Consider the following 21,846-nt stretch of genomic DNA (forward strand, 5'->3'; position numbering starts at 1 on the left):
GTTTCCAAGGAGAGCTGGTAGATTTGAACTGCCGATCTTTTGGTTAGCAGCCGAGCTCTTAATCAGTGCGCCACCGGGGCTCCACCCAGCCACATCATGAGTAAAAGACCCGGTGATTTACTTCGGTTAAGATTGCAGCCACTGAAAACCCTGGGGAGTGCAGTTCTACTCTGACACAGATGGGGTCACCATGAGTCAGAATTGACTTGACAGCAATGGGCTTTTTATAGATAAAACTAAATAGATACAGATATACACCTATATATTTTCCCTCTAAACAGTGCGCTCCTTGAAGGTAGGGGTTATATTTTATTTATTGTTGTATTCCTAAGACCTGACGTGGTGCCTAGACATAGCTGGTACTCTGAAACATCAAATGAATAAGTAAATGAGTCTAAGTGTTAGCTGCGTGCACCTGGAAAGAGAGCTTTACCTGCAGCAGTAAGCTATATTTCTTTTTAAATAATGTTTGTTTTTACTGATTATAAAGGTAATGCATATGCTTATTGTGGTAAATTTGTCAAGTACAGAAAAATATAAAGACAAAGATTTTAAATCATCAGTAACCTCATCACCAAGAAATAACCACTGTGAACAGTCTACAGAAGCTTCTTCTGGTCTTTCTTGTCTGAATACATTAGTTTTACCAAATTAAGATCACACTGCAGGTAGAGTTTTCTATCCCGGCTTTTTTCATTCAGCGTGATCTCAGGCATTTTCTCATGTCACTAACTAGTTCACAGACAGCGTCTACGATGTTATTCCATTGTAGCCCTCTATAATATTATCATAAGTGGTCGTGTAATTATTCTATCACCATAAAATATCCTGAGTTCTCAAACCATTCCCCTGTTTTTGGACATTTAAGTTACTTCCAATTTTCTTCTACTATTACAGATAACATTGCAGTAATTATCCTTTATAAACCACTATTCACATTTCTGACTATTTTCTTAGAAGGGTGTTGTAGAGGTAGAATTTTGGGGTCAAAGGGTGCAGATTCTTTTAAGACTTTTGATACATATTGTTTTCTCCGGAAGCATTATACCAGTTTACTATTTTCCCTCCAGCAATAAGTGCATTTACTTTCTGACTATTAAAAGCAAATTACATCCCCATCACAGCAGAAACCTCTGAGGGTATTAGGGAGCCTACAGTGAGATAAGGAATTACGGCACCAATAGGCAGACGAACCCTGAGTACACGGGTTGTTAATAGCAACAGATAGTACATAATATGCAACAGAGAGCTTGCGCGCACTCTGAGTCTAACAGGAATTCCAGGGAAGTCAGATGCCAGGGGACCGAGGCCACTAGGCGGGGTCTGCCAAATAAGCTGGCATTACACAAGGCTTTGAAGAGTAAATAGCAATTGAACGGCTAAAATAAGTAGAGTGGTGTCACACGTAGATGAAACAGAAGGGACAAATGTATTAAAATGTACGCGGCCAGCTTGGGAGACACTGAGCAGGTCTGGCTCCAGGCTGCACTGCCAGCTGTCAGCTGCCCGCTGCCCAAGGTCTCAGTGTCACATGTCGAGGGCAAATTCAGCATTGCTCTCCCCAGGCCTGCTCCGCTTCTCCTGTTCTGTTCCTGGATTCCTGCCATGGCACCTGGAACTTGGAGTATTCCTGACTCTTCCCCTCCCTTCCCAGCAGGACTTTGTTTGACATTTCCTAGGAGCACCTTTGAAAGCCCTCTCCCAGACACTTACTTTCAAGGACCATTTCTCAGTGATACATCTTGACAGCACAGCAACCAGATTGCTGCAGTCGAGAGTGCGTTCCCGTCAGCCATTGAACTGGGATCTTTGTATCTTACCCTCCCACTACCCCTCTGCACCCAGGAGTGTCTTGCCGTGTGTAATAAATGGTTATTGGAAGGTCAGCATGCCCACCAGGAAACCCAGACAGTGCCCAGAGACTAGAAGGTGACGACAGTGGAGATGTTTCAGGATCCATCTCTGATTTGCCCCAGGAACCTGGAGCCTCCCCACTTGGGCTCATTCCAGGGGCTCCGTACGTGGCTGCACTTGATTACAGCTTACCGGATGACAGAGCCGCATTCCGCACTCAGGGTGGGAAGCTCCCCTGCACTGGGACAATGACATCTGAGGAAATCGATTTTCTTTGCCATTTGGTACCCAGACCCAGTACCCTCGAGTCGATTCTGACTCATCAAAAGCCAATTGCCATCAAGTCGATTCCAACTCATAGAGACCCTAAGGACAGAGTAGAACTGCCCCATAGGGTTTCCAAGGACCGGCTGATGGATTCAAACTGAAGACCTTTTGGTTAGCAGCCGTAGCTCTTAACTACTGCACCACCAGGCTTCATTTAAGTAAATGCTATTTAAATTGGAAATGGCCGATAGAATGATTTATTTGTATATAGAATGAGTTGGCCACCTTTGGGTTTCATTTTTGCAATTTGATTCTGAAGCCACACAGTGGGACAGAGAATGCTTGATTAGATAGAAGCCACGGGTGGAATTTGTTCTCTAGTCAGTCGCTCAAGGTAGTGTAATTAGCATACGGGCCACTCTAACACCTCTCTCTGTCCTCTAGAATTCTTCAACGACCTGGATCTGCTGATGGGGCCTGTCACCCTGCACAGCAGCATGGAACACCTGGTCCAGTACTCCCAGCAGGGCCTGCACTGGCTACGGAACAGCACCCACCTGTCGTAGGGACCTCACCCCTGCCAGATTGCGCTCTCATCTCCATGGACAGCTCAATGTTACTGGACACTGTACCTCTGAAATTCCCAGCCACAGCATTTGTCCAACTGCGGCGAATGTTTCCTCAGCATCAAACGATGGCCTTTCCCCCAGAGCACGTGTGTTTGTATGTGTGGGTGTATAAGAAGCTGCCTGTTTATGTACATTCAAGATATGCAGCTCTTCAGGACATGTTTCCTTTGTCTGGTTTCCATAATCTTAAACTAGACAAAGTGATCGGAGGTTTCTGGTTAGAAGAGTTACACACACACACACAAAATCACACACACACATTTTCTATTCCAATGCTAAACCATGACTTGTTAGAAAATTCAACGAAAATCTCGTGAGTTGGTTAACCAGGTGTAATACAGCACACCAAAAGCTTGACTGCCAGTTAAGAAGAACCTAGCTTTTAGACTATTGATCTCTTTCAGTATTAATATACTATTTCCCAATTATGTTTTTGATTGGTGTGTATTAATGGATAATTGAATAATGGAAATAAGTCAGTTATTTTTGTGCCAGGAGTTTAATAGGTTGCATGTTATCAAATACCCTGTCCTCCTTCTAATACCCCCCCCATTCCATCCAACTTGGTTATCAACTAAATACATAACAAGCAAATGGATCCATTCCCACAAGCCTTGCCTGACCCACCCCCAGATTAGCGTGAAAATGGCACTAAGAGTTGGTAAAAACCGGTGTCTCTGAAAGTTAACAAACACTCAAGGGATGATTGTGTTTTGGAGCTCAGTTAAAAATTGAAATCGTTTGCATACGTGACCACAGACCCAGCCAGTTTCTTCTTCCTGCCCCCATGACGCAGTGGCATTAGAGCCATGTGGCATTTGTCGGCCAACATTTTTCAAGTCTTTTCTTTCCACGGAAACCCTGGTGGCATAGCAGTTAAGAGCTACGGCTGCTAACCAAAAGGTTGGCAGTCCGAATCCACCAGGTGCTCCTTGAAAACTCTATTAGGCAGTTCTACCCTGTCCTGTAGGGTCGCTATGAGTCGGAATCGACTTGACGGCAGCAGGTTTGGTTTTTGGTTTTGGTTTTCTTTCCACAGTAGTTTTCTCACAAGTTTCCTTGGCCAAATTAGGACATTGCCTAAAATGTCCCTTCACTAAGAGTCAGTGCCCATTGCTTATCAGGCTGAGAACTGTTTGCCATCATATTACTGTGCAATGTTCTCACTCTTCACGCGGGGGGTGCCCTTGCCGGCCCTTTGTGCATTTTGATTGATTTTTCCGGCTTTGATTCCCAAGCTGCTTACGGCACAGGGCAGCACTGTTCCCCGCACTGGTCCCAATTCTGTCTGGGGCAGCAACGACCCGAGCATCCTGAGTAAATCCTGTACATCCGATGTGTTTACTTCTTGTCCTTGGCTCTTTTCTTTTCCTGAACCTTACATTTTCATTTTTTTAGTTTCTGTCTGAAACTTATTTCTAGTGTCGTGTCATGTCCTAGATTTAGTCTCTTTGCTAAATATGTGTGGATATGAGAATATTGAGAAGGCAAAAAAACTCCTAAAAAAGAAAATTTACCTTGTCACACCTTAAAAATAATAATAGGAATGCCCTCGAGGCCTCTCACTTGACAAAATTGCATCAGGACGGTCTGAAAAGACAGGCGGTGCGATATGTGGGGCTATCCCGTTTTCAAGGTGATCGTGGCACAAGGTATTCATAACAGGTGTTGGTGCACATTCTGTCTGATGTTCTTTTGGTCTGGTTGCAGTGTTCACACTTTGTCAGCCTGATCTCGAGGTGCGAACAATGAGATTGCTGTAATCCCCTAACGCTAAGCACTGACTCAGAACTGCAAATGACCAAACTAGTTTGTTTTAAAATGAGCAAGTGAAGCGCTTGTTAAATCTGCATTTGGCTTTGGCCTTCAAGAATTCTGGAAATACTAGCAGTTTTCTAGTTTATATTTATCCAACTGAGGTGCTTTCACTAGTTGTTGATGGATTTCATAATCCATTCCTATTTTAGAAATTTGAATCAAATTCTTTTAAATTTTTTTTTTTTGAAGGACTGAGGCTTAGTTCTGTTTACTTGGTGAAATCTGATGATGATGTATTCAAACTCTCATCAAGGAGTGACCTCGGGGTCCGTCACGCATCCCTGGGTGCTGTTTTGGTCTTGCCCATCGTTAAAGTCGAAGGCTTTGTTTTAGCATCTATGTGGCGTGCTTACCTACGACACCCACTTAAACACATGGTGGTCTCGGCCAACTGTCCCAGCAGTGTTTTGTTGTTGGTGTTTCCCAACCAAGCTTCTTGAAACTGGACATTTGGGGGGATGATCAGAGCATCTTGTCACCACCCCTGGCTTCCTATCACCTGTCACCATCTCTGGCTTCATCTGTGGAACGGGTGGGGACAGAAGTTTTTGCTAGGTTTTAATACAGGTGATTTTGGCAAGGAACCGCCTTCTGATTGCTGCTCGTGAAAGTCAATCATAACTTGCCCCTTTCGTTTAGTTTTGTTCAAAGTAGAAACATCTTCCTTGTGTTTTCTGATTATAAAAGAAACAGGCTCATTGTAGAGATTCAAACAATACAGAAATGTATAAAGTAGAAAGTGTAAGTCCCCGGTGGTCCCATCCCCCTAGATAGACAACCTCTGCTTGCAGTTTGATGTCTATCCTTCCAAAGATGTTTCCCTTGAAACCTGTCACTTTTATTATCGTTTCTTTCTATGTGAAGACATATTCTTTCCTCAGAAGTTCCACATGACCTTAACTGACCTTGTCCTTCCATGACTGGAATGGATGTCTCCCTTTGTCACAATGCTAGAATTGGCTGGGGAAGGAGAGTTACCCCACTATATTACAGATCAGAATTTTGGCATTGGTTATTGCTACACAGATCAGACTCATACGCAGAGTTATGCCTGGAGAGAGAGGTTTGGTTAAAACAAATATTTCTGGAAAATTTCAAATTGCAAACGGAAAACTCAGACCCACTCTCTAAAGAGGAGTGTACTGGAAAGGTCATTTGAAGAGCTGATAAATTGTGTACCAGCTGGCACACATGGAATACAATGCAGTGAGACTTGCTGCACTAAAACCGATCATGCGGTGTACAACAATGATACGTGTAATATATGATGTGACGTGTACATTTCTGACACCCCACCCATGATATACACAGTTTGTATAAATGCATACATTTAAAAATATATATGTACAATACAGCGAACATAAGACTGTAGTAAGCCTGAAGGATATTTCTAGTGCCTAATATGGAGTGTAAGTCGCTGCGTGTTCATATCACCTTGGGTGTGCAGTAATTGTTATAAAACTTATCCGTGCAGCCAACCATTATTTATGAGTCACATCTTCGAAGCTGTGCAGTAGTATATACATATATATTTTTAAATAACATTTTTCACAGTTTTCCAGAGTTATTGTTGAAACCTGTATCACCAAAAAAAAAAAAAAAAAGGCAAGATTTTTTTAACGATGTAGACACTCTTCAGACCCAGTAATCTGTGTGTGGTTTCTCCGTCTGTAGATACCCAGAGACTCAGCAGTCACCAGCCTTAATGCATGTACAGGATCCTGTTGTGACTTAATTTATCTGCAGTTTTTAATCCATGCGGAATTGGAATTTATAAACGGACTTGGATTAAATATGTCTGCCTTTCTAAGGTTGCAAATGTTACATTAAATGATTTATGTTGTAAATGAGAGAGATGGAGTTGTACGTAAAAAATGTCCACTATTTTCTGTGACTGTTCTTACAAGGGCACCTCATGATCAAATACATTCAGACCCGTATCCGGGCTCCCAATTCACCATCTCTTCAGAAGCAACCATGTTGGTTCACGAGTTTTTTGTTTTTTGTTTTTTTTTTATGTATTTCCCACAGATTATCATTAAGTCTGGTTTTTTTTTCATGGAAAAGAAGCATGTTCTTCTTCATTATAATTATAGTTACTCCTTGTCTGTCCAGTTTCCCAGCGCGCACACACACACACACACACACACATCAGTGTCCCAGAAAGTGCTGAACGGGAAGCTTGAGAAGTTCACGTTGATGGCTACGTTGACACCTATTCAACAAGCTAGCCGTGGGTTACCTTTTTACTCAACATTTCTTGATGAAACAAGTTCCCTGACTTATGTGTACTGTCCATTCCAACTCAAGCCAACATGCAATAATGTTTGCAATATTTGGCTGATTCGGGGAATTCTGAAATGAGGTAGATGCCGATATTAGGCCGGTGGCTTGACATCATATGTCCCTCCATGTGGGTGGCTTTTTTGTTAACCTCATTTTTACTCTCTTCTCCCACACTTTTCACTTCCCTCTCTCCCTAAACTAAACAAAGAAGCAAACGACGGCAAAACAAAAAACTATGACTTCACTTTATCCTCAGATTCAAATACCCCCTGTTCTTTTCCCACAGCACCGTCTTACACATTCATGCATGTCTAGAGAGAAAATGCAGAGAGGATTCAATTCAGACGTGCAATTCAGCTGAGTCCCCATCAACCACATGGAGGGACATAGCAGGGCCCTGGCTCCAGGTCACCATGGAGGCCGCCTCACCCACAAGTGGCCAGGAGAGGGGGTGTGTCTCCCCTGCACCAGGCACCACTGAGCCTGATGCCCTTTCTGAGCTAGTTTGGGCTAAGACACACCCAGCAGTCTTTCAAGAACTGTCTTTCTGTATGCAGTTTTGCCAGCTACACAGAATCGTATTTTTAAGAAGTAATACGTTTTTGCTGAAACCTGAATCAAATGGAGTCTTGAAAAACATTTTTTTCAATGAAAAAAAAACTGCATTTTCAACAATTTAGAACCAGAATTTATTTCCTCATAGCACAAGAAATGTTCACCTTGAGATTTGGGTTCTCTTTGTCCACACTGAATTCTTCTGTATATGTCATCGGGGGACAGGGGGACACTTGTTTGTTTGGCATGAGGAAAATTATAAAACTCCATTCTCAAACTAATTACACCTAACCGCAGTTTGGGTTTTTATTATTTAATTGGCACTCTGGGGCAGCAGGGGTGGATTTGGGTCTGCTGCGAGGGGTTTAGACCCACAGCTCTTGCAGTAATGGGAATCAGGGGATTGAATCCCTCTGCGTTAGCCTGAAAACCCACCTCTTAGAGCCATCAATCTGGGAGGTGAGCACAAGGTACTGGCTGTGAGTCATCGCAGGGATCAGTGTTTGTCTTTAAGCATCAGGAAGTATTGATAAGACCTGAAAAACTGAATGAAGTAATTGTTTTCGACTCCTTTTTAAAATAGGAAAAGCTCACGAAGAAATATTTATATCCAGACATGACGTGAAATTGCATTAAAGTAGGATCTTCCTAAACCTCAGTGCTCCTCGGTTATAAAAATAATTATGATACTCTAGTTTCCTTAATGTTCCCCAACACCTTTGCAGTTTTTCATAAAACAAAACTGATTTTCCCCCAGTATTTATGGTCTTTATTTCTAGATGCCCAAATAGCAGAGAGAAAGTCATTAACACAGAGGAACGTGCATTACTGGACTCAACAGCGTTCTGTCCACTGTCGTTGTTAGGTGCCATCAAGTTGGTTCCGACTTATAGCAACCCTCTAGGACTGACCTTTTGGTTAGCAGCCAAACTCTTAACCACTGCGCCACCAGGGCTCCCTGAGGACATCCTTTGAGCCTCATTTATTACCTTAGTCCTACAGCATGAGCGATTATAAAGCCTCGTGCATAGCTGTGTAGCTGAGATGCCAATGATGCGAAGCATATAACACACTTATCCTTGGTTGTAGATGCTTCTTTCTGTAGCTTCAGCAAGTATCACTGAGACCTGTTTGTGTGGTGAAAAAGCAATATTAACACTTCACGTGATTTGCAAACTGGGTATCAATTCTCTGAAGTTCCCAGGGCTTCCCGCTCAACCCAAAACGTCCTTCTCTGCGAGCTGTGTCAATTTTGCGTTCCTTTGGTGTTTTTTCTTTGTAAGTTCGATATATGCAATTTAGTACCTTGACTTCTTGGTAGAAGAGTTATTAGAGACAGTGAAGGCCTTAAGGAAGCAAAGCTTTGAATAAGAACTCATTGATGGTGGGGACGAGCAGCCAGGAAAATAACTGGGGTGCCCTAATACTCCCCCTCTTTTCATTGCTTCACCTGTTCCTTGAATAAAGCTCCTCTCCATGTCTCAGTTTCCTGTACGTGAAATGTAACTCAGAACACCGACTACCTTGCTAAGAGAGTGTGAGGATTAGCAGATTTGGGCAAGCATTTTGAGATTCTCAATTGCCAGCTACTCAACTTGGGTTCAGCTTCACGGGTGAGAGCAGTGGCAGAGGAAATACACTGCATTTGCAGGTACCAAGGTGCAAAGGTGTGCAGTGCGGGGAACAGTGCTTTCTCCAGCCCTGACTAAGATCTGGAGGACCAAGAAGCTAAGAGCAGGGCAGCCACAGGCCCCTCCGTGGGAGGGCAGGGTGACAGGGACAGCAAGGGCAGACGATGGCCAGGGAGCATCTCGCCTTGGCTGTCACTACTTTGAGTCCATCCTGACTATAGGCAGAGCTCTAAAGGCCAGGGTTCCATCCTCACCAGGAGCAACAAGGCTGCTAATTGCCCCCACATTTGGTAGTATAATCCCACCTTCCACTTTCTTCTCCATCCTTGGACTTAAGAAATCAAGGAATATGCATATGGAAAGAGGAAAAAGCAACGTTGAGTCCAAGCTTCCAATGTCTCCTATCTTCTATGAGAAAATAACTTGCCTACTGAACTCCATGCTTTAGACATCGTCATAGAGCCAGAGGACCACCCACAGTCTCATTTCCTGAGCTCTCATGGTCTTTCTGCCTGCAGTTTTGAACGCCATGAGGCTGAGTTTTCTTCTTGTGAACCTTGTGCTTCTGATGATAATTTGTGTGTGTGTGGGTGGGGTGGGGGGAGGTGGAGGCCAGCTGCTCTGGGAGGTTTGTCCCTGAGAAAGGAGATCTGCCATCAGGGACTTGGGTAGATCATGAGCTTCGGGAAAGAGGAAACCTCTCTTGAGAAAATGGATGAATTTTTTCTCTAGTGGGTTAGGTGGTTGCCTCAACCTGATCACTTAATTGTAGAATAAACTTTAGCCAGTGTATCAGAAGTGAGGAAAATTAATGTAAGAACTCAGTGACTTCTGTAACGCCCATCCAGAGACTCAACATTCTAGCCCTAAACCCCCAAAGACCAAAAATTCAAACAACGATGTGGCTGTTTTAGACCACTGAGATCAAGCCCTAAGTGATGTACTGACATGTTTAGGCTTCATCTAATATTTGCGTTATTTAGACGCAGGGTCAGTCAGGATTCCTTGTGTCCCCAAAGCCAGTGCTTTGGCCTTTAATCAAAATAATTGTGAAATACTCATTCAAAAGAACCCTTTCTTTTCACACTCACTGTGAATCGCTTTCCTGATCGTTCTCTGTTGACAAGGAGCGATAGCCAGAGATCGTGAGACATCCAGCCAGATTTCAACCCACACCGGAGCAAAAGACCCTGGTATTTAGGTAACATTTCTGCAGGGGCAGCATGAGGCCCATTAGAATGAGGAGGGAAGACTCCATCCAGCTCAACGCTTGGATTTCACTTTTTCTCAGGCAGGATGTGAAAGAAACCAATGCTCCTGGCACGGTGTCATGGTGTCATAGGGCCTCGTCCTGTGGTTCTGTGGGGTCAAGTTTAAAGTCACTTCCAGGTAGTTAGCATCAATCAGTGCAGGTACTTAAAATCCCGCCGTTCCTATTACTCTGTATCATCTTGGATGTTTATTCATGAAGCTGGCGACTTCAACTCAACATCCAACATCAAAGGCCTGGTAACTCCCGTCCAGCACCATTTCAGAGTCTGCACCTTGGTCTTCGGAAGGCTGCCAGCGACTCAGGACCCTGCTTATCTCCCACCAGGATTTTCCTCTGATCCAGTTTTAGCTGCCACCAAGGCAAATTGTAGGGCCTTCTCCTTCTCCTCTTACAGGAAGTGGTTTTAGGATTATCTCATGAATTGAAAAGTATTTTAAGTAGGACAACTCTGTATGGCAATTTATGCTATAAAAATGTACATACTGTAGGATTGAGCGAAGTGCTGTGTTTATGAGGCCTGCTACCAGTGTCGTTTTGTTCTGTTTTTTGTTTTTTGTTGTCTAGTTATTCTGTATCAAAATAGGTTAAGTTCGTTTTTGTTATATGATATTCATTTTGGGCTTCTTGTTAACGCATTCAGATGGTTATGGTCAAAGTCCAGAAGCTGTGCAAACAGGCACTATTTTAATCGAAGTAGTTGGACTGGTTCTATTAAGCATCGAAATTATTAACACTACCACTGATGACGCTGTGTGCTCTTATCAGTATATTTGGCGCCCTGGTGGTACAGTGATTAAGAGCTCAGCTGCTAACCAAAAGGTCAGCGGTTCGAATCCACCAGCAGCTCTTTGGAAACCCTATGGGGCAGTTCTACTCTGTCCCGTAGGGTCACTATGAATCGGAACCTACTCAATGGCACCTAACAATATCAGTATATTTAAATATGCAATGAAAATCTTAACCCAAGAAAATTAATAAAGACCGGTGACTTCACTGAGGATCCCTTCCTCCAGCTTTCCTTCTCAAAACTCATGAACCCTTTTTCCAAGGACGTTCCAATGGCTCTCCACTAAGCACTCAGCTCTCTTACTCCCGTAGAGGGCTCTCATCTCCCAGGTCATCTACCAGGTCTTCGAGGCTGGAACCCAGTGTGCCTCACCCTCACGGGTGCTCATACCTGCTCAGGGAAGTGCAGTGCTGGTCCCCTTTCGCTTCCTTCTCTATCTTGTATAAGAATAAGAGATAGACTGCAGATAGACAGAACTCCACATGCCAACTGTGACTAATTCAACCGTGAATTGTTTTGGGAAGATGTTAGGGGAGGAGTGGAGAGTACATCAGATACTAAGGATTTGTTTGAGGGGATGGTGGAATTTTGTCTGAGGGTAAAATTTACGTGTACAAAGATGATGGAATCATCGACTACTTGTTTTCCTGTTTGGAGATTTTGCTGCCTCTATAATTCCTATGAAACCCACCCAGCACAGTTTCTGGAATGGGGAAACACCCTACTAGACTGTAACAGAATAAGCCTTAAGGGTTTGTGAGAATAAGCACTTTTATATTTAAAGGTAAATATTAATTCATCACAGTGAGATTACTTTTTTAAGGTCTTAATAAACCTTGAGATCAACATCACTGTCTCAGAAATGTCCCACTGTCTCTTTCTTGAATTCGTTTCCGAGTAATACGTTGTTTTTTCTCGTGTTTCCATATTTTGTTATAAACATAACCAACTAGTCATAAGCTAAACTCTTTTCCTCTACAAAAGTGTGAATCCATCTCAACTGCTAGAACGAAAGACAGCGTTTTAAAGAAATGAGTATCAATCTGAGAATGCTCTTGGCATAAAATGTTAATGTCATTTTAAAATGAAAAAGACATGAAACAACAACCTCTGATAGAGTCTGGGATGTTCTTGCTAAGAGCGTTTTTAAGGGTTGTGTTTTTTTGTTTTTTTTTATTTTTGCATGTCAAAGCTTTGTTTACTGTAGAGCAATACACAATGTAAGTTGTTGCACTATGACAGAGTTCAAACTCAAAAGCAGGCAACCATTTAATATAATATTCAGTGCTAAACACTAACTTAAGCCCTTTTTTGTTCACTGCTTTTATTTTCGCCTCGTTGAAAAATTTATTTTCGATCAAACAAGTAATACAGGAATACTTTCTTGCCGTTAAAAATGTATACAATACAAATAAGCCAAAAGTTCCCCTTCATTTCCATCCAGTTCCATCCAGAGGGAGCCACTCTTGTCAATGTAATAGGTGTCCGTCCATACTCACTTTATTTGTGAGTGTGTGTGTGTGTGTGTGTACACGTGCACACACATTTAACACAAATAGGATCACATTGTACAAGCTGTCAGTGTTCTATAACTTGCTTTTCTTGGGCATCTTTTCCCATCAGTACATAAAGATCTACCTCATTTTTTTTTTAACACCTTCACTGCATTTCCATAGTATAATCTAACAAAGTTTGTTGTTATTGTTGGGTGCCGTCGAGTCAGTTCCAACAATAGAACAAAACTCTGCCAGGTTCTGTGCCATCCTCACAATCGTTGCTGTATTGGAGCCCATCGTTCACCCTATACTTTACCAAGCATGATGTCCTTCTCCAGGGACTGATCCCTCCTGACAACACGTCCAAAGTATGTGAGACAAAGTCTCGCCGTCCTTGCTTCTGCTGTACTTCTGCCAAGACAGATTTGTCCATTCTTCTGGCAGTCCGTGGTATAGTCAAGGTTCTTTGCCAACACCACAATTCAAAGGCATCAATTCTTCTTCCTTATTCATTGTCCAGCTTTCACATGCACATGAGGCGATTGAAAACACCATGGCTTGGGTCAGGCGCACCTTAGTCCTCTATAGATTTGCCTGTTCTGGACATGTCATATAAATGAAATTACACAACATGGCTTTTTGTGTCTGGCTTCTTTCATCTGAAAACCCTAGTGGCATAGTGGTTAAGTGTTATGGCTGCTAACCAAGAGGTCAGCAGTTCAAATCCACCAGGCGCTCCTTGGAAACTTCATGGGGCAGTTCTACTCTGTCCTATAGGGTAGCTCTGAGTCGGAATCGACTCAAGGGCAGTGGGTTTAGTTTTTGGTTTTCTTTCATTTAGCATAATGTTTCATCATGTATCAGTACATCACTCCTTTTTACAGCTGAGTAATAGCCCACTGTATGGCTATACCACGTTTTGTTTATCCATTCATCAGTTAATGGACTTTTGGGTTGTATCCACTTTTTAGCTATTATGAGTATTGCTGCTATGAATATTTGGGTACACGTTTTTACGTAACTATGTTTCCAATTGTCTTGGGTATATACACAGCAGTGGAATTGCTAGGTCATATGGTAATTCTGTTTCACTTTTAGGAACCTCTAAACTGTTTTCCAAAGCAGCGGTGCCATCTTGCTTTCCCACAGCAATGTACAAGGGTTCCAATTTCTCCACGTGCTGGCCAACACTGGCTATTGTCCAGCCTTTTTATTGTAGCCATCCTAGTGGGTATGACGTGAGCTCACTGGAGTTTTGATTTGCGTTTCCCTAATGACATTCAACATCTTTCCATGTGCTTATTGACCATTTACGTAACTTCTTTGGAGAAATGTCTATTCAAATCCTTTGCCCACTTTTAAACTGTGTTGTTTGTCTTTTTATCATTGTAAGATTTGTTTACATATTCTGGATACCAGACCTTTACGAAGGAGCCCTGCTGGCACAACAATGAAGTGCTGGGCCACTAACTGAAAGGTTGGTAGTTCAAACCCACTCAGGAGCTCCACGGGAGGAAGACCTGGTGATCTGCTTCTATAAAGGTAACAGCCTAGAAGACCCTCTGGGGCAGCTCTACTCTATCAAATGGGGTCACTATGAGTCGGAATCAACTCAACTGCACCCAGCAACAACACTAACACAGCAGACCCTTATAAGTATATGGTTTGCTTTCTTTACAGTCTCTTGTGAGCTCTACCTCCCCCCTCCCATTGCTCATTCAAGTACCTCTACAGGGCCTGTTCTTCTGGGACCCTTGCCTATGCTTAATCCCATAACTTTTCCAGGCACCCTCAGAAAACATCTTCTCATCCTGTCACAAGAGCTCTCTCATTTTAGTCTTTAAACAGCCCAGTTAATGTAGCAATCAGATTCTGGGTGCCCTTTGAAGTTAAGGCTTTCCCTGCTCAGCTCTGGGTGGAAAGTGGGCAGTTGGCAGAGGGTGTGGTCAGTCTCTTCTCAGTTTCCCACCTGGCAGGGCCATCGTGATTTCCAACACACCCAGCCTGAAGCAGGGGGGCAGAGGCTCTTCCTTTACTGGCCCTCCTGTCCCTGGTCTTGGTTTCCTCTGCCTGGTGCTGACTCTGCCTTGGGACGTGCATGAGGGTTTTTTGGAAGAACACTCCTCTCCCAGCTCTGCCTCCCCGACTCCCATCACCGAGGTCTCTCACCAGAGGTCCCTCTAGAGGACACACATCAAAGGAGTTGCAAAGCCTTCTGAGTACCTGAGCGGCTGACGGGGCACTCCCACCCTCTCTCTGTGGAGGCTCCACATCCCTCCATGAGACGTCCTGCACACAACTAGCAGCCAGGCTCTAAGACAAGGTCAGGATGGCTTTCTCTTGCAAGTGGCCTCATCAGTCCACATAACACATCTTTGATCCAGGGATGACAGCAGGACAGTGGCCCCCTTTTCTGCTGCTGCAGGCAGCTTTGACCTCCGCACCTGCCTTTGTGAGAAACCTTGCCACGGGTCCCTGGGTGGCACAAATTGTGTGTGTTCAGCTACTAACCTAAAAAAAAATAATAAAGTTGGTGGTTCAAACCCACCCAGTGGCATGACAGAAGAAAAGCCTGGAGACCTGCCTCCATAAAGATTACAGCCAAGAAAATCCTATGGAGCAGTACTACTTCTGCAACACATGGGGTCGCCATGAGTCAGAATCAACTCAAGGGCCATGGGATCTTACAGCCAGTGCTGTTAAGTCAGCATGATGGGGCTTCTCTTATCTGAAATCCTACAGCAGGCAGAGTTGGATTTCATTACCCTGCACACCTTCTTTCTTTGTTTTCTCTTTTTCTTGCCATCTTGTTATTCCAATCTCTTATTCACATGCTACTTTGGAAGAAACTAATACAAAAATCTAATTTTTAACAAAGATATAAGAGACTTCCCAGGAACATTTTAAGAGGGAGGACTGGCTTCTGGTTCAAGGTGGTGGATTGAGCCAATACAAATCCCACCCATCCCTGAATTCTATAGAAGTTACAGAAATACAGAGAACTAAAGACAGTCACCAGCACATCAGACCCAATTTCTGGGAAGTGGAGAGAGGATCACAGGAATGGATAAATTCAAATGGAGGAAGAACCCCTGCTGTTCCCACACTACTGGAGAAACTGAGGCAGAGGTGAGGGAAAGTCTCCTAGTTGTGAGGTGGTAGTAGGGGTATTTAATTAAGTGACTGTTTATTAAAAGCTGAGCTCATTGCTCCTATACTCCACCCCTGCAGATAAAGAAAATCAACAACCATTTGCCCCAGCCTAAAAGCAACTTTGCTTTTTAAAGAAGTTGTTTGTAGAAGGGCTGGGGCTTCAGGGGTGCCTCAGGGAGAAGCCCTCCTTTCCTGGGAGATTTTGGGAGGGAGGGTGTCATGGATTGAACTGTGTCCCCCAAAAATATGTCAATCAATTTGGCTAGGCTGTGATTCCAAGTATTGTGTGATTATCCACCATTTTGTCATCGGATGTGGTTTTCCTATGTGTTGTCAATTCTACCTCTATGATGTTAATGAGGCGGGATTATTGGCAGTTATGTTAAAGAGACAGGACTCAGTCTACAAGACTGGACTCTGTCTTAAGCCAATCTCTTTGGAGATATGAAAGACAGAAGCAAGCAGAGAGGCAGGGGGACCTCAAACCACGAGAAAGCAGTGCTGAGAGCAGAGCGCGTCATTTGGAACTAAGGTTCCTGCATTGAGAAGCTCCCAGACCGAGGGAAGATTGATAGCAATGACCTTCCTCCAGAGCCAACGGAGAGAGAAAGACTTCCCCTGGAGATGATGCCCTAAATTTGGACTTTAAGCCTCCTAGAGAAAATAAATTTCTTTGTTAAAGCCATCCACTTGTAGTATTTCTGTTACAGCAGCACTAGATGACTAAGATAGAATTGTCCCTAACCATGCACCATAAAGTCTCCTTTGGACTGGCGCCAGCCACTGTACAGACCCTCAATCAGTGCCCCCTCCTGCACTCAAGGGGAAGAACCACTGGGGAAATGGACCTACCCAATGACAGAAAACAACCCACGGTGATGAAAAACATACATATTGGCTTAAAACAATTCACTTTTATTATCTTAGGGCTCTGTAGGTCGGAAGTCAGGGTTCGAGGACCAGCAGGGCTGTGTGCTTTTCTGTAACCTCTAGGGGAGACTCCACCTCCAGACTCTGTCACCTACTGGCGAGGTTCAGTTCCAGGTCTCTGTTTCCATGCTGGCTATCAGCAGGTGGCCACTTCAACTCCTAGAGGCATTTCTCAGGTCCTTTCACACAGGGTCCCACATCTCAGAGTCAGCAACAAGGGTTCAAATCTCTCTTTCTCTCTGTCTGTTTCTCTGTGTGTCTGTGTCTGTCTCTCGCCTCTTCTTCTGTCATCACATCTCTCTGACCTACTCTTCAGGTCCTTTTTTTTTTAGTTGAATTTAATTTTTGGTGGAAATATGCACATGCTTCCATTCAAAAACGTCTGCACGTTTTGTTCAGTGACATTGTTAACATTCTTTACGTCCTGTCAACGTTCACCTTATTTCTGCTCTAGTTGTTTCACTCCCATTAATATAGACTCACTGCCCCCCTTAACTTCTCTTCTCTGTGTTTGTTTAAGCTCCCCCAGGATCAGACCATAAGACAAGGTTTTTGAGTACACGTGGTTTACTTGGTTTTCCCAGGAATCTCCAGTTGGGAAAGAGGAAATGCAGCAGGGAAACAGCCAATGAGGAGTTAATTAGCAAACAAGTAACCACTGTGGACAAGGAGACCTTAAATCCTCCGGGCAACTCTGGGAGCCAATGTAGAACACCTCAGAGTTATTCTGCCCAAGGATTGTTCTTGTTGTTGTTGTTAGGTGCCGTCAGCTCCAACTCATAGTGACCCTCTGCACAACAGAACGAAACACTGCCAGGTCCTGAGCCATCCTTACAATCGTTGTTATGCTTGAGCGCGCTGTTGCAGCCACTGTGTCAATACACCTCATTGAGGGTCTTCCTCTTCTCTGCTGACCCTGTACTTTGCCAAGCATGATGTCCTTCTCCAGGGACTGATCCCTCCTGACAACATGTCCAAAGTATGTAAGACGCAGTCTCACCATCCTTGCTTCTAAGGAGCATTCTGGTTGTACTTCTTCTAAGACAGATTTGTTCGTTCTTTTGGCAGTCCATGGTATATTCAATATCCTTCACCAACACCACAATTCAAAGGCGCCAATTCTTCCTCAGTCTTCCTTATTCACTGTCCAGCTTTCACATGCATATGATGCGACTGAAAATTCCGTGGCTTGGGTCAGGCGCACCTTAGTCTTCAAGGTGACATCTTTTCTCTAACACTTTGAAGAGGTCCTTTGCAGCAGATTTACCCAATGCAATGCGTCTTTTGATTTCTTGACTGCTGCTTCCATGGCTGTTGATTGTGGATACAAGTGAAATGAAATCCTTGACAACTTCAATCTTTTCTCTGTTTATCATGATGTTGCTCATTGGTCCAGTTGTGAGGATTTTTGTTTTCTTTATTTTGAGGGGCAATCCATACTGAAGGCCGTGGTCTTAGATCTTCATTAGTAAGTGCTTCAAGTCCTTTTCACTTTCAGCAAGCAATGTTGTGTCACCTGCATAACGCAGGTTCTTAATGAGTCTTCCTCCGGTCCTGATGCCCCATTCTTCTTCATATAGTCCAGCTTCTCAGATTATTTGCTCAGCACTCAGATTGACTAGGTAGGGTGAAAGAATAGAACCCTGATGCACACCTTTCCTGACTTTAAACCAATCAGTATCTCCTTGTTCTGTCTAAACAACTGCCTCTTGATCTATGTAAAGGTTCCTCATGAGCACAATTAAGTGTTCTGGAATTCCCATTCTTCCTGGAGGGCATTAATTCCCAAGGCCTCTGAGGTGGCCGCCCCCACCCCACCTGTATGCAGAGCAGGCTCCGGGGCCAGAGGAAGCTCTTCAAGTGAGAAATACAGGTGCTGCTGGTTGAGGTCATCCATATGTTGTGCCATGGTGGTGGGGGAGGGGACACCAACAGCACCTACTGCCTCAAATCAGGCTTAATTTCATAAGTAAAACCAAACTACCAAGGATCACTAGGCAATGAAGGAAAACCAGCAGTGAGAAGGAGAAGGACCAAGACAAACAGAATTACTGATCCTGAAGGAAACAGAGGTAATTAAGGGAACAATGTAGAACTTTAAATGAATTCTAATAAGTACATGTGAGAGACCTCAGAAGGTTGAATTCAAAGACAATAACAAGCTGATAGGAAAAGCAGCAATCAGAGAATAAGATGTTTTGCAAATTAAAATTATGATTGCCAAAAAAAAAGTTCAATTGAAGGGCTGTTAGAAAGTTGAGGAAAGTTCTTGAGGAAGAATCAAAAAGGTAGAAAACATAATTTAAAAAGGAGATCCAACATTCCTGTAGTAAAACCTTCAAAAAGAGAGGATAGAAAAAATGAAGGGGAGAAAAAAATGATTATTTCCTTTAAGAAAGAAAGAATATCCTAGGAACGAAGAAGGCTATGTCTTCAGAATGAAAGTGCCCACGAGGTGACAAGCAGAATATTGGCAGGAAGATTCATGCCTACAAACTTCCTGGTGAAATTTTAAACTGCCAGGGAGATCAGGATACCCACAAAAGGATGAAAAGCAGACCTGGAACCTGACTTTTTCATCAGCAACACCAGGTGCTAGAAGAAACTGATATTTGGAGGGAATATAATTTTGTACTCAAGTTATCCATAAGACGTGAGGGCAAAACAAAGGGATTTTAAAACCTGTGAAGAACACTCTCCATGCACCCTTTCTGGAAAAAAATGTGCTTCAAAGTATACTCCAAAAAAATAGAAAGAAATTAGGGAAGCAGGAGATCTGGCTTGGGGGGGAGGGGAGCCATGGATGAAAAGGTGAAGAGAACAGCCCCCACAGTGAGAGTGTGCAGAAGGCTGAGAAAGCAGTCCTCCCGGGCTGTAATCTACAATCAATAAGATAATGATGAAGCTGGGTAACTTGGTGGTAGGGAGAAGTATGTGTCCTCTGTTAACAAGAAGGAGCAGAAGCAATTAAAAACCCCAGAAAAAAAAACTAAAGCTGTTCAAGAAACTTAAGACTCATATATGAAGCAAACTAAAATGTTTCATATTGTTAAAACAATTCCTGGCATATGATCAATGAGACTTTTCCTCTCCCTGCACACACACTCACACACACACACACACACACATACACACTCACATACACACTCACATGGATCACTGTCCTTTGAGAAGCACATATTTGGTGACAAAGCATTCCATTTCCTTCTCTGCATGCAAAATACTTTAGATACAATATAGAAACATTGTTTCTTCAGTTACAGGTTCCTTAAAGGGCTACTTCCTACCAATGGAAACACAATGGAAACATAAACTAAGAAGCTGGGAGGGGGAAGGTAGGAAAGGAGAGGTGGGAGTTAATGGAGGAGACCCCAGTTTCCTCATCTATGGAGCAGACACATTCTAAGGCTGTTGAAACCAAAAGAAAGGTTTAGTAGTATTTAAAATATGAAGGTAACCAATAAAATAATTTGTAAAAATAACATAACCAACAAAACTGATCAGAAGCCAAGGAAAGGGAGAAGAAATATAAGTGCTCCATTCTCCATCTTCCATAGAAGGAAACAAAAGATAATGTCCAGAATTAATGAATCCATAAATAAGGCGTACGCCCATTATTTAGAGCTATGATGCTGGACATCTGAACAAGTAAAGAAGGAAAGGAGTAGGGCTGAGTGTGTGGAGCAGGAAGAGAGGTGGGAAAGAAGAAATGTTTTGTTCTGTTTTATCTCATTTAATTTAATAACATTCTAGATTTTTTTATTGTGAATTTGTTTTATAAAAAAAGCAATTTATTTTATAGACAAATTAGAAAAGTCAAAGCTTCACCCAAAAAAAATGAATCTGTAACAGTGGAATTTCACTCCCTAATTTCTAACTTCTTTCTGTCTGTGGTTCTGGACTTTGGCTGTCTGTTGGAATCATCTGTGGAGCTTTTAGAATTCCATTTTCAACTCCAGTCAGAATCTCTGAGGTAGAAACAGGCCACAGTATTTTTTAACTTCCCAGGTGTGACTTCACTTTCCAGCTCCTGGGCCAAATCCCAACCTATCTCTCTATGCTCTTCCATGTGAGACCCCTGGCTCTGAGCCCAGGAATCTGTGGTTGGGTCTTTACCGCCCTTACCTCCTTAGCCTTTGCCGCCTGGACCTGCCCCCCTCCCACTTCCCCTTCCACTCCCTGCCATGCTGAGAGGGCCCTGAACAATACCTGATGGATCCTGCCTTTGTAGAAAGGACTCTGGGGAAGAACCAGGGTACCTGATGGAGCAGTGACCTGAGCCAGGAAAACAACCAACCAACACCTGACTCCATAGTAACGTCAGTTGAAGCCCATTGCTAGTACAGAAACAGCCCCATTAATCAGTGTTTAGACTCCCCTGTTCATGGAGACACATTCCTCCCCCACACGTTAGCGTTAGATGATTGGGGATATAAACACCCAATCCTCACTATCGCGCGCCTGCTTCTGCCCACAGGACTCTTGGTGCCTGGCTGTCCATCGCAAGATTTCTCGTTCCTATGTAAGTTCCCGGAAACTGTGCTGGCACGGTGGTTAAGAGCTACAGCTGCTAACCATAAAGTCTGTAAGTTCAAATCCGCCAGCCGCTCCTTAGAAACTCTATGGGGCTGTTCTACTCTGTCCTGTGAGGTCCCTATGAGTCAGAATCGACTCAACGACTTTGGGTTTTGGGGTATGAAAAAAAAACAATTTTTTTTTAAGTTCCCAGAGCCCTGGTGGTGCGGTGGTTAAGAGCTCTGCTGCCAACCAAAAGGTCAGCAGTTCGAATCCATCAGCTGCTCCTTGGAAACCCTATGGGGCAGTTCTGCTCTGTCCTGTAGGGTAGCTATGAGTCAAGATGGACTCAACAGCAAGAGGTTTGGGTTTTGGATATCAGTTCCCTAATGAAGCCTGTCTTATCAACCTCATATTTACTGCCTTCTTTTTTCAGAATCTGAGACTGTGCCCCTCAGAGCCAGTCCTCCAACTGGTCTGGTAGGGTAAGATACATGCCCAGCCTTTGTGGCCCAATAGCCAACAGAAATCTGGTCTGTGATAAGCCTATGGCAACAGAGAGGAAACAGGAAGAGTCTTCTAAAACCAAACACCTGTGGAGACTGCCAACTCGCCTACGTCAAAATGAGAACCTTCTGACAGTGGCATGGGT

The 21,846-nt window shown here is 43.5% G+C and overlaps 1 protein-coding gene across 15 annotated transcripts in view; it reads left to right on the forward strand.

Annotated features, from left to right (window-relative positions):
* Nucleotides 1-11,855, forward strand: part of AFF3 (ALF transcription elongation factor 3) — a 685,346-nt gene extending 673,491 nt beyond the window's left edge. For 8 of the 15 annotated variants that reach the window (XM_049856165.1, XM_049856163.1, XM_049856153.1 and 5 more), the window contains one exon: nucleotides 2,566-11,855. In XM_049856165.1, the coding sequence (XP_049712122.1) occupies nucleotides 2,566-2,687 (122 nt within the window). In that variant the 3' untranslated portion in view covers nucleotides 2,688-11,855. The remainder of the gene's footprint in view (nucleotides 1-2,565) is intronic. The other 7 variants (XM_049856158.1, XM_049856156.1, XM_049856152.1 and 4 more) reach the window with 1 other exon arrangement.
* The last annotated feature ends 9,991 nt before the right edge of the window (nucleotides 11,856-21,846 follow it).

Source organism: Elephas maximus, chromosome 17 (genome assembly GCF_024166365.1).
Source record: "Elephas maximus indicus isolate mEleMax1 chromosome 17, mEleMax1 primary haplotype, whole genome shotgun sequence".
In the NCBI taxonomy this organism is placed as follows: domain Eukaryota; kingdom Metazoa; phylum Chordata; class Mammalia; order Proboscidea; family Elephantidae; genus Elephas; species Elephas maximus.